Genomic DNA, 16,982 nt, shown 5'->3' with positions numbered 1-16,982 from the left:
ATCCTGAATTGTGCTAATAAAATCTTCCCTGGAAGTAGATTTAGAAGCTCATCATTTTTTTGAGAGCTTCTTTCACATCATTATTCCTCAGGCTGTAGATCAGGGGGTTCAGCATGGGAATCACAACAGTGTAGAACACGGTGGCCACTTTGTCAGCATCTCCACTGTTGCCTGAGCTCGGCCTGCAATAAACTGAAAGGAGTGTTCCATGGAAGACAGTGATGGCTGTGAGGTGGGAGGCACAGGTGGAGAAGGCTTTGTGCCTGCCCTCTACGGAATGTATCTTCAGGATGGTGGTGAGAATTAGCAGGTAGGAGGTGAGGATAATCATGATAGTAACACTCTCATTGAAAGTGGCCACCATGAACAGCAGCACCTCATTCACAGTGACATTAGAGCAAGCAAGACTTAAGAGAGGAGGTAGGTCACAGAAGAAGTGGTTAATCACATTGGATCTATAGAAGGGGATCCTAAGAGCTAAGCACAAGTGAATCAGAGAACACACCATCCCACAGAAGTAGCAGAAAGATACCAGCTCTACACGCAGCTTCTGAGACATGGTGACCAGGTACAGAAGGGGATTACAAATGGCCACAAAGCGGTCATAGGCCATCACAGCCAGAAGGAAGACTTCAGTGACCCCACAAGTGCAAAACAAGTAGAATTGTACCATGCACCCCAGGAAGGAGATTGCTCTATCCTTGTTAAAGATATTAGCCAACATTTTTGGCACAATTATTGAGGAGTAGCAGAAATCCACAAAGGACAAGTGGCTGAGGAAAAAGTACATGGGGGTGTGGAGCCGAGAGCTGACCTGAATCAGTGCAATCATGCCCAGATTGGCAAACACCGTGACTCCATAGATGAGAAGGAACAGCAGGAAGAGGCAAACTCTCAACTCTGGGTCGTGGGATAGTCCAAGGAGAACGAACTCTGACACGGTGGTGCAGTTTTCTTTGCCCATGTCTCCAATTTATGAGGGATTAAAGGAGAACAAAACCAAAAACTATCCTCCATTATATAGTCTAAAATTTAGTTTTGGCTCTATCCTGTAAAAAGATTATCAGAAGAAGTAGAATAGTTAATTTTATCAGCGAAGAATAAAACTTTTGTAAAATTTTAAAAAGTTCTGTTATTGTATAACACAAATGCATAAAACTTGCAGTTTAATTCAAAGATCAAACAAAAACATTAGCAGTTATAAAACCTTATAGAATTATTTTAATTAATCTTTCACAATTGAGAGCTTGGCACTGAATTATTAGTAAAGAGGTAAAGTTGTTTAATTTGCCTTATTATCTTATCAAATTCAAATTTCATTTGCCAAGCAGACTCCAAATATTGAAATCCTAGAAAATAATGTTTAGAATATATGGCCCCTCTCTGAATTTTCCACTACATTGATGAGAGATATTGTTATTTAGGATGTTAACTCACAAGTGTTCATATTGTACTGATATATTTTAGATGAAGAAATTCATTTTATAATGTGTATTATTATTTTCTCTACAAAATTAACATGGCGATTTGGTTAGTTGCACTCTTCAATGTTGGCCATGTTTCAGGGAATTGGTACACTTGAGCACAATGTACTGTAACTATGACGCTTCAATCTTAAAACATTTATTTGTTAAATACATTTAGTGTTATCAATCTATTTGAAGAACTGATCAAAGATGTGCATAGAAAATTATTAAGAAAACGGTCACTGCTTCATTGAAGAGTCATGTGTAATATTAAAAGTTAGACATAAACATAAAATAAGAGAAATATGGCTGCAATTGTATTTTATATAATAGAAAAGCATGCAGTTATAAAAATGATAATTTTGTATCAATTTAATGATATGAAAAACAGACTGATAAGTAATGAAATAGAAAGTTATAATACAGCAAAATTGCACATAAAGAATATTATACATATTATAATAATATATAATATAAATAAATGGATTTATTCTACACACACGTTTCATCATATATTTAATCCTTACCACATTCATGAACATAAATATTCATTTAAAAAAATGTATGAAGTTGTCTGACTTCTCACAAAACATCGTTATGATGGAGTGAAATGAGGAAAAAGAATGAAATTTTTTTTAAATAGGGACACACTTTCTGAATCTTTGACATACAGCAAGTGTAACATGAGGGTGAGAAGCCTCATATTCTCTCTCCCTGACCCTTGATAGATACATACATCATTGTAGAGGCACCAACTGAGCACTCCAGGGAGAAAAGAATCTGGACTAGAGACCAACACAGCCAGGTATTTTTTCCAATCTTCTACTGACTTCAGATATACAAGAGACATATTACTAAATGCCAGATTGAAAATAAATCAAATGTTCTGATAATATGGTTTTCTCTATTAAAATGACCAGGAGATGTAAGTTACAAGTCTTTTCCCAAATTCAAACTAGTACATACTTTTGAAAACCCTTTCTTGTTTGCAAATCTAAAGAAAAATCCAGCTGCTAACTGCCGATAGATCAGTGTTTCTTGTCAAGAGTGACTTGAGTCCCAGTGGCTTATTTTTCAATGTCTGGAGACAGTTTTGGTTGTTACAAGAGGAAGGGGGTGCTATTGACATCTAGTGAGAACACTGCTCAACTATTTACAATGCCCTCTACAAAGCACATGAGGGTCCCTGCCTGCAGCACACACAACAAAACATTATCTGGACCAAAATGTTAATGGTTCCTTCATTGAGAAATCTGCCATAGAGAGACATTTCAAAGTGCTTGGCACAAAAACAAAATAATTCCTCTTCTTTCTGCTTCAGAGGTGGTTCTCATATCCATGTCCCTCCACGAACAGTCCTGTGGGCCTCTCACTGCCACCCTCAGCATCGCGGTGACTGTTGGGAAAGTCTCCATGCAGCCTTTACCAGGTTACACGGACAGTTAGTGTAATAGAGAGGAAAGGGGGAAGAATAGAGAAAACAAGTGCTTATGCCAGTTCATTCACACGGCTTTTCATCTCACGCTAATACTTGTTATAGATAGTTTCCACTTCCTATCAAAACTGGCCCTTAATACACAACAAGAAAAATATTATCATCAAGGAATGTTCAAACCATGGCAATTAAAAAAACATTTTCTGATTAAGAGAGGGTTAAAACACAGATTTTTTTAATTATCTAATACTATTACCATTCTTTTGAATTCCCCCTTCTGCATTGTATGAGTTACCTCCATGATGTAAAAACGTCAGACATCCAGCTTCCAGAAAATAAAGTTTATGCTCATTCTCAAAAATACAAAATGTAGTTCAGCTAACCAACCTATTGAACAAACATTGCTTTTCCTATTTCTGAAGATCCTATGATGGAAATATTATGTGTTTGTGTGTGTGTGTGTGTGTGTGTGTGTGTGTGTGTGTGTGTGTGTGTGTATCCCTGGGGTCATGTTTCATAATCTTCCAAAAACAATCATTGATCTCTGTGGGATACCACTACATATCAAAGAAACCATCGTATCATGGGACTCCAACCATTATTGACCACTATGGAATATAAATAGAATGAGAAAAAATCCAACTTGTTACGTATTTTTGTAATCTAACACAATTACATTCAGAGATCATGTAAATTGCAGAACATAGTATGCCACATGCAAGCACTGCCTCTGTAAAGCAGTACTCACGTTACTATTTCACAATATGAAATTTTATTAATAGGTCTTACAAACTTTGTATTATACATAAAAGCTCCTACCTAAAGGGCATAGAATCTGAAACGATACCAAAGATCCTCCAAATATCAGAAAGGGGTGGGGATAATGAATCTCTTTTACTAAGAATACTAATAATTGCTTACATTTACTGAGTACTTCTCATGTGCCGGATGCTATTCTAAATACAATTATATGAACACATTTTATCTCACAAAAGCGGTTGACACCAGTACTGTTGTTATTTCCCATTTAAAAATGAGATTCTGGAGGCACAGCAAGTGTAACTCGCCCACAGTCACACACAGAGTCCCTGCTAGAGACAGGCCATGTGTGGCTTTTTGGTTTGTGCCATCTGTGCAACTGTAAGGAAGAATAGAGCTCCAGAGTGGTACTGGTGGTGCAGACTCCCTCTTCAATGCTGGTGGTCATTGAATGGGAATATCTCAAGGATCTCTCCAAGCTCCACTTCCTTCTTGACTAATACAGCAATGTCGACCTGAATAAACAATGTTCAAATCACAGTCTATGTGCCCCAAGAGATGTAATCAGTTATAATCTATATGTGTTTTCCAAAACAGATCTGAGAATTCTCTGGATTGGAGGAGACTTTCTGGGTCTCCTTTTAACCTAGCATTCTCACAACCTCTTTTCTCTCACTCTTTTAAAAAGCATGGGATTTCTCTAATCCATTCATATCTTACCATATGAATCACTCTGATGAGAAAAACAAAAGCAAACATCCAAATCCTAAACTTGAAAGTTTATCCATGGGGGCTGAAGTTGTCCTTATTGACACTTCAAACCCATGGCATGACCTGTTTCTCTAAGTTGTCTGTAAATTTCTTTATCGAAAAGAATTGCAGTTGACACGTATTCTAGCCAATATAATCTTGGCCAGGTGTTGTGGCTAGTGGCTCTGATCCGAGCACATTGTGAGGGCAGCGAAACTCGGCAGATCGCTTGATCACAGGAGTTACAGACCACCTTGGGCATCATGGAAAAACCCTGTCTCTACAAAAATACAAAAGTTAGCCGGGTGGGTGGTTTGCACCTATATTCCCAGCTACCTGAGAGTCTGAGATGGGAGGATCATTTGACCCCAGGAGTTCCACTGTGAGCTGTGTTTGGACCACTACCCTTCATCCTTGCTGACAAAGAGAGAACGTGTCTCAAAATATATCTATATCTATATCTATATATAAAATTCACCTATTGGCTATTGAATATGGGTTTATACATAATGTACACATACATAGTATACTATATGTACTCAGATATATAGTAAAATGATGAAAACATTTGTTTAATATATATTCATTTTTCTCTTAGTATAATGCCAAACTATTGTCACAAAATGCATCTCTTGAAGATGAGAGTTATGATAGAAAGCTGAAAATGCCTCTATAAAGAAAATCATTACCAGCAGTTCCTTATGTGATATAGGCAACCCACTCACAAGAAAGCTACATAACTTATATATCTTAGGCTTAAAAGGGTGGGAGGTGTTTTTAAAAGTTGATTTAAATTTAAAATAGTTTTGATTAATTTCATGGTCATTATCCATAAACTGGATAATATAAATGTGAAGCACTAAATTTTGATGACATATACTTAAACCACATAAGATGCCATCTGAATAAAACATTGTATCAACAAGTATTAATAAAATCAACAATTTTAAATTTAAAACCATTTTATTATTTTAAAATGTTTCCTCAATGTGGAATAATATAAGATGCTGAATTATTACATTATAAAACTTTGGGAAGGTTTTTGGTAGCCTTCTCAGAATTTGAGAAAGTGAGTGACTCTAATGACGGCGTAACAAATCACTCCAAAACCTATTGGCTGAACACAGCAACCTCTTATTGCTTGTGACTCTATTGCATGGGTCATCCAGATGGTTCTGCTGATCTGTCCCTGGCATGGCTGATCTTGGCTTGTCTTGCTTGTGTGTATGCTATTAGCTGGTAGGTCCAACCATCTAGCAGGGCTTCACACTCAAGTCTGCTAGGTTGGCAGAGAACAGCCCTTGTGATGAGCATATGGGTTAATTTTTCTCATTATCAAATATGCTATTTTATGCTTGTTCACATGGAAGCTTTTCAGAATTTCAAAAGACAATGAGATTTAGGATGCAATGTAATATTAAAACAATGTCCCAACTTTTGAGAAAACTAAAAACTATATAAGTACCAGATGCATATGAAGAATAAATTTTTTAATACCTCAAGATACAGATATCAAGAGAAAAAGTGTTCCCTCCTCAGGCATTCATTATCTAAAACACTGTTCCTTACATTTAAAAAATGTTTCCATATACAAGGATTATTTAGTTGATTTTTTATCAAATAATAAATATAAAATGAATCACTATATTATCATAACTTTAATAATCACCATAAGGCAAAAATAATATGAACATTTTAAATAAGGTTAAGAAGTTTACATAAAATTTTTCCTGATATTATTTTTTTTCATAACAAAACACCTAAAAATTTAATTCTTTCACCAAATTGCTGATTTATTTGGGATTGTATCTCGACACATTGAAAAGGAGTAGGGTATACAAATTATTCAAATGAAAATGAATTATTAAGGTAAGAAAAAGATAGCATTTTTAATTTGCTATGCTAAATAGGTCTTGATATTAATAATTACCTGATTTTTATCTTATTTTGATTAAGTTATGTAGCCAATTAGCTTTCAACACTGAAGACTACTCCAACAACCTTTTTATAAAGGTGGTTGGGAATTCTGTTGAGAATGATTCAGAGATTATTTCCATGCTTATCATAAAGGAAAAAAAAAAGTCATAATGGATTGATACTGTTTGTGATGTCTAACAGTGTGACATACAGGTTGGGCAGGTGTCTGTCATCCCTAGTGTGGTACATAAGATTTTCTAATTATTTCTCAGCTTCTGGACGAGTCTATTTTAGTTTATCAGACTATCTCACTAGAGCTTCTTTAAAAACACAGTCAGGATATAGCCCATACTGTACTAAAATTGCCATTCATGTCAAGTACCTGTATACATAATACAGCACACACACACATTCTATTATGTTAGCTCAATAAAATACCTACTAGATCTTTGACTCTTTGACTGTGTATTACATTCTTATCTCCTTAGTTTCACTCACATTGTTTTCTCCTGAATAAAACTCTTTTCTCGCCGAAATGTGTCTCCTAAACTCTGCCCATATCCTTTTCAAAAGCCAGTTTCAAACAATACCTAGTTCATTAAGACCTCCTTCTAAAGTTCCTAAATGGATTTGAGCTTTCTCGTCTCTCAAACTCTCTTTGGTACTTGTCATTTTTTGCCTTATACAATAGCCACTTCTTCATTGTCCTATTATCAACACAGTTTTGCATCCTTGAGGACGAGGACTATCTCTTCTTATTTTGCACATTTATAAAAGAAATTCATATGTTTATCAAGCACTTAGTCTATTCCTGGTATTTTATAAGAAAGGGATATAGAATTAATAATGTTCATTGACTTACACAAGGTGGCCATTATATTTTAACATTCATAATCAAACTATGATCTAGCCCATTTATACTAATTTCAAAAATGAAATAGCAATGATTAGAGAGATTACTGTTGTTTCTCAGAAGGTAAGAGGCAGAGTTAAGTTTAGTCTGTTGAAAACAAAATCCATTTCATTCATAACTCTATGTACTTATAAGGATAGATTTGAGATCAATATATATGAACACACTATTTATATATGTGACAAACTCCACTAAAGTAACAGGTTCAACAAGAGAAGACTTTGGTGTCCAGTATCTTGGTGACTGTATCCTTGACATCTTTATTTCTCAAACTGTAGATCAGGGGATTCAACATAGGGATCACCTCTGTGTAAAATACAGAGGCCACTTTGACTGTGTGCCTGGAGTTTTTGGAGTTGGGCACACAGTAGAGGAAGAGGATGGTGCCATGGAAGATAGTGATCGCAGTCAGGTGGGAGGCACAGGTGGAGAAGGCTTTGCGGCGCCCACTGTAACGCATCTTGAGGACGGTTACAACGATGAACACATAAGATGTGAGAATGATGAGTAGTGTGCTGACTTCATTAAAGGTGGCAAAAAAGAAAAGCAGCCACTGGTTGAGGGAAGTATTAGAGCAAGAGAGTGATATCAGGGAAGATAATTCACAGAAGAAGTGATTGATTGTGTTGAAACCATGAAAAGATAACTTTAAAGCAGAGCACGTCAGTATCACAGAACATGTGATTCCCCAGGCGTAGGATCCCATAACCAGCACCATGCAGAGTTTCTGGGACATGGTAACTGTGTAGACCAGAGGATTGCAAATGGCCATGAAGCGGTCATAGGCCATCACAGCTAATAAAAACGATTCAGTGACCACAAAGGTGCAGAAGAAAAAGAATTGTACTACACATCCTAAAAATGAAATGGTTCTGTCTTTGACAACGAGGCTCACCAACATCTTGGGAGCAATGATGGAGGAATAGCAGAAATCCACAAAGGAGAGGTGGCTGAGGAAAAAGTACATGGGGGTGTGCAGTTTGGGGTTGATTTTGATGATTACAATCAACCCAATATTCCCTCCCACAGTCACACTGTAGATGGCCAGAAAAACCAGGAAGAGTGGGACTTGCAGTTCTGGGTAATCTGAGAAGCCCAAGAGGGTAAATGTGGTCTCACTTGTATTTCTATCTGCCAGTAACATCGTTTCTGTTTCTCAGAATCTGAAAGTTTGTTCTGAAAACAAAAATGTTAAGGAGAGTAAGAAAATAAGAAACATAGTTGAGTACCTTTATGAATCCTTAAGGGTGAAGCAAAAATATCTCTTTCAGAATCTATGATTTTTACTGTTCAAGATTTACTAAATATCTAAAATGTAAAATATATTCAATGTGTTTTAATTTCTTTAGAAAAATATAATTATTGAGTAAAATATTAAGTTACTAACTATAATTTTTAACATTTATAAGTATAGGAAAAATAGATTAGATATTTGTGATTACTCTAAATCAAATATTTCAGGCCTCCTTGAGCATTATAAATTTATAAAACATAATCCTAGCATAATATCATGCTCTCTTGGAGTTACCAATTACAAGATTATGTACACCTCGTAATCAGTAATACAAATCAAAATTTTATTAAAAAATTAGTTTTCACACCCTATGTTTATACAATGGCATTAACTATCAATAGCCCTAACACTTAATATTTGTGCCTTTGTTGTTAATTCCATATAGCACTTTAATCTTTGTCTGACCCAGAAAATCTGACTTCAAAATACAACTTAACTAATAGTTTCAGAGAATATGCTCCTCAACTCAGGCTGTGCTAATTATCCATCTTTCCTCGCTGCTTGAGAAATAATAAAATTTGAACAGGCAATACAGATAACCTAGTTCATTCTTTATTCTAGAGGTGACAAAGTAGAAGCCAGAGAAACTTTGAATTTCCTATAGGTATGCATATGAAGACCAATCTTCCCATCTATGATGAGAGTTCCAATCCTCAGACTCCGAGCCAGGTATAATTTACCCACACCAAACTGCTTCATTATCTAGATCTAGATCCTAACATATTCCCTTCATTAATAAGTGTACTTTCAACTAGTAAGCAAACTAGAGACTCATAGTCCAATGGCAGTTACTGCCACAAAGATATATTAGAAAGTAGCATCAAGATAAAACACATGAGAAAGGGATTGAGGAAAATCTTCTCACCCAGAACTAACTATTCTAAGAGTCTGACTTGCAAACTTCCGTTTTCTTCCAGGTCCTCCCTGTCTCCATCTCTACTTCTCTTCTCTCCCTTCAGGACACATTGTATATTTATTGTGTCCAACTATTACCTATGAAGGAGGACTAAAATCTTGAGGTAGTACTGCAACCTGAAGACAGTTCATGAGAAAACAGAAACCAGTAGTAGGAAAGAATCATATTGCTCTAATTACTGTCCAACACCTCTCAGATCCCATTATATCTGTAATGTCTTTCTCTATTATAATAGACATTATCACTATTCACATAATCCAAGAAAGCTATTAGACAGCCCATCAAAAGAGATGTTAGGTTACATGCAAGACCAAGCTATTCAAGGGCCCCTCTTCCTACACTCATGAGTTTGTGTATTAACAATATCTCAAAAGACAATCCATCACAAACCAAGATACTCTAATTAGGATTTTTTTTCTATTTTCTTTCGTTTTTGTTTGTTTTGTTTTGTTTTTCGAGACAGAGTTTCACTGTGTTGCCCATGCTGAAGTACAGTGGCGTGATCTTGGCTCACTATAACCTCTGCCTCCCAGGTTCAAGTGATTATCCTGCCTTGGCCTCCTGAGGAGCTGAGATTAAATGTGTGAGCCACCACTCCTGGCCAGAACATTTTTTCTTAATACTGCGTTTTATTTATCTAAGACTTTAAATATTTATTTTTAATTAATGTTACATTTTATATAAGGCCTCTGTGTTCCCAATGAAACTCTTAAGTAGCTAATAAAAGTTTCCATATTTGAATCCAGGAAATAGGACAGATAAAATCCTCTTACCTGTAATTTCTTTCCATTCAAATTTAACTATTATTTTTGCTTTTAGGACTGATATGTGTTTCCTGTTATATAATCTTAATTACAGCGGTGGCTTCTATTTTTTTTTTTCACTAGAGAGTCTACGTTTATTTCAATTTACTTAAATATGACTTTTCCTCCAAAACTTAACAGAAGCAAGGAAATACACATTCTGAATATTCTCAAGTTTCTTCTATTTCCCCATCCCAGGTACCAGTTTTTCAATGGACTGTGGTTCAGGAGTCAGACCTTCTGAAAAAACCTTTGTAGAAAGAGAGCATTTTCTGTTCTTCCTACATTCACACATATTTTTCAAGACCTGCTAAGTCCTAAGGGTGCATTTTCCTTCTCCTAAGTTGTTATATAGATTGAAATTAATATTGATCTGTCTTTAGAATCTTAAAGCAAACCTGCTGATGGCAAGGGTAGGATGTTTCCAGGCTGAGAATGACACAGACATTCTTATATCTACAGTTACAACATAGGAGACATGAACCCTAGAGACTACCTATTGCCTCAGTCTCCTGAGGTCACAAAAAAGACAATTAAAATTAATCATCTTCTGATGTAATTCTAATACATTAGAAAACCTGCAGACAACTATAATAGCATTAGAAACACTTCATATTAAAAAATTTATGTTTGAAAGTCACCTTCTTCAGCCCTGTGATCACTTCCAGATATTTCTGCAATTATAAGAATGTGTTTAATTTTAAGATCATTGGTACCCAATGCTGATTCACTGACTACTATTTGCCAGGCATAATCCTCTTCCTCCACACCACACACTGGGACTATATTGAAAAATATGAAGATCTAGCTTTCAGGTCATCCTGACTTATTTAGAAATATTACAAAACAGAAATATTACAAAGTAAATATTCAATTGGATGAATATTCAGTTGGATGAATATTGTCATCCCTGTTGAATTTCTGTCCTAGTCATTACTCGTTTTCCCTTCTGTCTTCTCCAGCTATTCCAGCCTTCTGTAATTTGTTCAAAAAATAGCACACTCCTTCCTTTAGACTATTCTACTGAAGTTTTCTCTGCCTGGAATTCCCGTACTTTTTGCTCAAATGTAAAATTTTTGGTTAAACCTTCTGTGTTAGGTTCTGTATATGTGGTGAATTACGTTTATAGACTTGCGTATGTTGAACCAGCCTTGCATCCCCGTGATGAATCCTACTTGATCATGATGGATAAGCTTTTTGATGTGCTGTTGCAATCGGCTTGCCAGTATTTTATTGAAGATTTTTGCATCTATGTTCATCATGGATATTGGCCTGGAGTTTTCTTTTCTTGTTGAGTCTGCCGGGTTTTGGTATCAGGATGATGTTGGTCTCATAAAATGATTTGGGAAGGATTCCCTCTTTTTGGATTATTTGGAATAGTTTCAGAAGGAATGGTACCAGCTCCTTTTTGTGTGTCTGGTAGAATGCAGCTGTGAACCCATCTGGACTTGGGCTTTTTTTGTGTGGTAGGCTCTTAATTGCTGCCTCAATTTCAGATCTTGTTATTAGTCTATTCAGGGTTTCGACTTCTTCCTGGTTAGGCTTGGGAGGACACAATTGTCCAGGAATTTATCTATTTTTTCCAGGTTTCCTAGTTTATGTGCATAGAGTTGTTTGTAATATTCTCTGATGATGGTTTGAATTTCTGTGGAATCTGTGGTGATTTCCCCTTTATCATTTTTTATTGCATCTATTTGGTTGTTCTCTCTTTTCTTTTTTATTAATCTGGCTAGTTGTCTATTTTGTTGATCTTTTTGAAAAACCAGCTCCTGGATTTATTGATTTTTTGAAGGGTTTTTGTGTCTCTATCTCCCGCAGTTCTGCTCTGATCTTAGTTATTTCTTGTCTTCTGCTAGGTTTTGAGTTATTTTGATCTTGCTCCTCTAGCTCTTTCAATTTTGATGATAGGGTGTCAATTTTGGATCTCTCCTTTCTTCTCATGTGGGCACTTATGGCTATATATTTTCCTCTAGAGATTGCTTAGGGTATGTTATGTCTTCATTCTCATTGGTTTCGAAGAACTTCTTTATTTCTGCCTTCATTTCACTGTTTATCCAGTCAACATTCAAGAGCTAGTTGTTCAGTTTCCATGGAGCTGTGCGGTTCTGAGTTAGTTTCTGAATTCTGAGTTCTAACTTGATTGCACTGTGGTCTGAGAGACTGTTTGTTATGATTTCCATTCTTTTGCAATTGCTGAGGAGCGATTTACTTCCAATTATGTGGTCAATTTTAGAGTAGGTGTGATGTGGTGCTGAGAAGAATGTATATTCTGTGGATTTGGGGTGGAGAGTTCTGTAAATGTGTATTAGGTTTGCCTGTTCTAGGTCTGAGTTCAAGCCCTGGATATCTTTGCTAATTTTCTGTCTGGTTTATCTGTCTAATATTGAAAATGGGGTGTTAAAGTCTCCCACTATTATTGTGTGGGAGCCTAAGTCTCTTTGTAAGTCATTAAGAACTTGCCTTATGTATCTGGGTGTTCCTGTATTGGGTGCATATATATTTAGGATAGTTATCTCTTCTTTTTGCATCAATCCTTTTACCATTATGTAATGTCCTTCTTTGTCTCTTTTGATCTTTGTTGCTTTAAACACTATTTTATCTCCATTAGCTTGGTAAGTCTTCCTCCATTCCTTTATTTTGAGCCTTTGTGTATCCTTGCATGTGAGATGGGTTTCTTGGATACAGCACACCAATGGGTTTTGGCTTTTTATCCAATTTGCCAGTCTGTGTCTTTTGATTAGGGCATTTAGCCCATTTACATTTAGGGTTAATATTGTTATGTGTGAACAAATTCATACTGCCATTTTGATGCTAGCCGGCTGTTTTGCCTGTTAGTTGATGCAGATTTTTCATTTTGTTTATGCTCTTTACCATTTGGTATATTTTTGGAGTGTCTGGTACTGGTTGTTCCTTTCTACGTGTAGTGCCTCTTTCAGGAGCTCTTGTAAAGCAGGCCTGGTGGGGACAAAATCTCTGAGTACTTGCTTGTTCGCAAAGGATTTTATTTTTTCTTGACTTATGAAGCTTAGTTTAGCTGGATTTGAAATTCTGGGTTGAATGATCTCAACTGATGCAGAGAAGGCCTTTGACAAAATTCAACAGCCCTTTATGCTAAAAACCCTCAATAAACTAGGTATTGATGTAACATATCTCAGAATAATAAAAGCTATTTATGACAAACTGACAGCCAATATCATACTGAATGGGCAAAAACTGGAAGCATTCCCTTTGAAATCTGGCACTAGACAAGGATGCCCTCTCTCACCACTCCTATTCAATATAGTACTAGAAGTTCTAGCCAGAGCAATCAGGCAAGAAAAAGAAATAAAGGGTATTCAAATAGGAAAGGAAGAGGCAAATTGTCTCTATTTGCAGATGACATGATTTTATATCTGAAGATCCCATCATCTCAGCCAAAATCTCCTGAAACTGCTAAGTAACTTCAGCAAAGTCTCAGGATACAAAATCAATGTGCAAAAATCACAAGCATTACTATACACCAATAACAGACTTAAAGAGAGCCAAATCAAGAACGAACTGCCATTCACAATTGCTACAAAGAGAATAAAATACCTAGGAATACAACTAACAAGGAATGTAAAGGATCTCTTCAAGGAGAACTACAAACCACTGCTCAACAAAATAAGAGAGGACACAAACAGATAGAGAAACATTCCATGTTCATGGTTAGGAAGAATCAATATTGTGAAAATGGCCATACTGCCCAAAGTAATTTATAGATTCAATGCTATCCCCATCAAGCTACTAATGACCTTCACAGAACTGGAAAAAAAAAACACCTTAAACTTCATATGGAACCAAAAGAGAGCCCGCATAGACAAGTCAATTCTAAGCAAAAAGAACACAGTGGGAGGCATCATACTACCAGACTTCAAACTATACTACAAGGCTACAGTAATCAAAACAGCATGGTACTGGTACCAAAACAGAGATATAGACCAATAGAACAGAACAGATGCCTCAGAGGCAACAAAACATATCTGGAGAGGATGTGGAGAAATAGGAACACTTTTACACTGCTGGTGGGAATGTAAATTAGTTCAACCATTGTGGAAGACAGTGTGGGGATTCCTCAAGGACCTAGAAATAGAAATTCCATTTGACCCAGCAATCCCATTACTGGATATATATCCAAAGGATTATAAATCGTTCTACTATAAGGACACTTGCACACGAATGTTCATTGCAGCACTAATTACAGTAGCAAAGACCTGGAACCAACCCAAATGCCCATAGGTGATAGACCGGACAGGGAAAATGTGGCACATATACACCATGGAATATTATGAAGCCATCAAAAACGATGAGTTCGTGTCCTTTGTAGGGACATGGATGAACCTGGAGAAATCATTTTCAGCAAACTGACACAAGAACAGAAAACGAAATACAGCATGTTCTCACTCATAGGTGGGTGTTGGACAATGAGAACACATGGACACAGAGAGGGGAGCACTACACGCTGGGGTCTGTTGGAGGAATAGGGGAGGTACAGCAGGGGATGGGGAGTTGGGGAGAGATAGCATGGAGAGAAATGCCAGATATAGGTGAAGGGGAGGAGGCAGCAAATCACACTGCCACGTGTGTACCTATGCAACTATCTTGCATGTTCTTCACATGTACCCCAAAACCTAAAATGCAATTTAAATAAAACCTTCTGTGAATACACTATTATAATTTAAGAGTCCCCTCACAACCCAAATTTATTGTTTAAAATACTTAACATGATTAAAATATATTTTTTATCATTATGCATTTTTTTATATTATGGTACATCCTCACTTAACATTATCAGTGGGATTTTGGAAATTGTGACTTTAAGTAAAATAATATATAATAAAACTATTTTTCTCAACAATGTTATAACAAAATAATGTGGAATAAAATGACGTTATTTGAGGATCAACTGTAGGTTGTTTTGTTTAAAGTCATGCTTTTCCAGAACTTACTGATGATGTTAAGTGAAACATGACTATATATTCTTGTTTGTTCCTCCTAGAAAAATGTTCCTGGAAAGCAGGGACTTTTCATTTTTCATTTTTTTTACTGACATGTTCCACACTCTTAGATCACTAGCTGATCTAATACAAAGTATATGTGCCAGGAATATTTCTTGAATGATTAATATGACCTTTTTTATAACTGGAAATAGAGTCAATCCTACAAGGACTATGGGAAATTAGAAAACAGAGATGTACATACACACACACACACATGCTCACAAACTGGATGTTTTCAGAAAACACAATTTTTTAATGTAAACATATACTATTGTAATATTTTAATGGAGTGATAGATGTGCCACCCCAAAATGTTCCAGATGTGTATATTGATTATTTTGAGTAAAAAATATTGAGAAAAATGTAGTTTTAGAAAAGATGAGCTGATGTGTCCCTTCCTGCATACGGCAAGTGCTGAAGGTTCTTCTGGGATAGGCACCTTCTCCATTTTAGGGCTACAAAGTGGCTCTTATCACAAGAGACTTGAAATTAGAGACTGCAAGGGACCTAAAAAATGTGCTTAATGAGGAACCCTTATCTTCCATCTGGTTTACAGCATCCTCATCTATCTCTTACTGACTTCCCTGGAAAATTTCACTGTTCTAGCCATATTTTCTTTGTCCTGTAATTCTTCTAAAATTTATTGTTCTTTGTCTACAAAGTGTGAAAGCATCTTGCTTTGGCCACTTCTTCAGACATTACTGACTTGTAAAGATCGATCATCATGTATATGTGAAACTAATCAAATTAGTGTACCTTAAAAATTTATTTTAAGTTCAAAAGTACATGTGCAGGTTTGTTACAAAGAAAGGTAAACTTGCTTCATGGTGGGTTGTTGTACAGATTATTTCATCACCCAGCCATTAAGCCTAGTACCCACTACTTGTTTTTCCTGATCATCTCTCTCTGCTCACCCTGCACCCTCTGAAGGGTCACAGTGTGTGTTGTTCCCCTCTATGTGTTCATGTGTTCTCATCATTTAGCTCTCACTTATAAGTGAGAGCATGTGGTATTCAGTTTTCTGTTTCTGTGTTAGTTTACTAAGGATAATGGCCTCCAGCTCCATTCATGTCCCTGCAAAATACATGATATTGTCTGTTTTTTATAGCTGCATAGTATTCCATGGTGTACATGTGAAGATCTTGCAGGATTGTTGCATAGGTACACTTATGCCATGGTAGTTTGTTCCACCCCCCCATCACCTACATCCAGCATTTCTCCCAGTGTTATCCCTCCCCAACCTCCCCACCCCCATCTATCCTTCCCCTAACCCCCAACCATCCAACAGACCCCATTGTGTGATGTTTCCCTCCCTGTGTCCATGTGTTCTCTTTGTTCAACCACCCACCTATGAGTGAGAAGGTGTGTCTTTGGTTTTCTGTTCTTGTGTCAGTTTGCTGAGAATGATGGTTTCCAGGTTCATCTATGTTACTACAAAGGACATAAACTCATCCTTTGTTATGGCTGCATAGTATTCTGTTGTGTTTGTGTGCCATCTTTTCTTTATCCAGTTTATCATTGATGGGCATTTGGGTTTGTTCCAGGTCTCTGCTATTGTAGAGAGTGCCACAGTGAACATACGTGTGCATGTGTCTTTATAATAGAATGATTTATAATCCTTTGGGTATATGCCCAGTAATGGAATTGCTGGGTCAAATGGTATTTCTATTTCTAGATCCTTGAGGAATCACCACACTGTCTTCCACAATGG

At 36.4% G+C, this 16,982-nt stretch overlaps 2 protein-coding genes across 2 annotated transcripts; both read right to left on the bottom strand.

Annotated features, from left to right (window-relative positions):
• Positions 1–40: 40 nt before the first annotated feature.
• Positions 41–964, bottom strand: LOC100406862 (olfactory receptor 5L1-like). Its single transcript, XM_009008195.4, has one exon. It carries the CDS (start codon positions 962–964, stop codon positions 41–43), a length of 924 nt encoding a protein of 307 aa, XP_009006443.2.
• Positions 965–6,049: 5,085 nt separating this feature from the next.
• Positions 6,050–8,414, bottom strand: OR5D18 (olfactory receptor family 5 subfamily D member 18). The gene has a single exon (XM_017978542.5). It carries the CDS (start codon positions 8,382–8,384, stop codon positions 7,446–7,448), a length of 939 nt encoding a protein of 312 aa, XP_017834031.4. The 5' UTR covers positions 8,385–8,414; the 3' UTR covers positions 6,050–7,445.
• Between the last annotated feature and the right edge of the window lie 8,568 nt (positions 8,415–16,982).

This window comes from Callithrix jacchus, chromosome 10, assembly GCF_049354715.1.
Source record: "Callithrix jacchus isolate 240 chromosome 10, calJac240_pri, whole genome shotgun sequence".
Lineage (NCBI taxonomy): Eukaryota > Metazoa > Chordata > Mammalia > Primates > Cebidae > Callithrix > Callithrix jacchus.
The sequence above is the reverse complement of the archived record's forward strand: the minus strand, read 5'-3'. Positions and strand labels throughout refer to the sequence as shown.

Coding starts and splice junctions, on each gene's coding strand:
- OR5D18 (XM_017978542.5), bottom strand. CDS start 8,384: ATGTTACTGGCAGATAGAAATACAAGTGAGACCACATTTACCCTCTTG.
- LOC100406862 (XM_009008195.4), bottom strand. CDS start 964: ATGGGCAAAGAAAACTGCACCACCGTGTCAGAGTTCGTTCTCCTTGGA.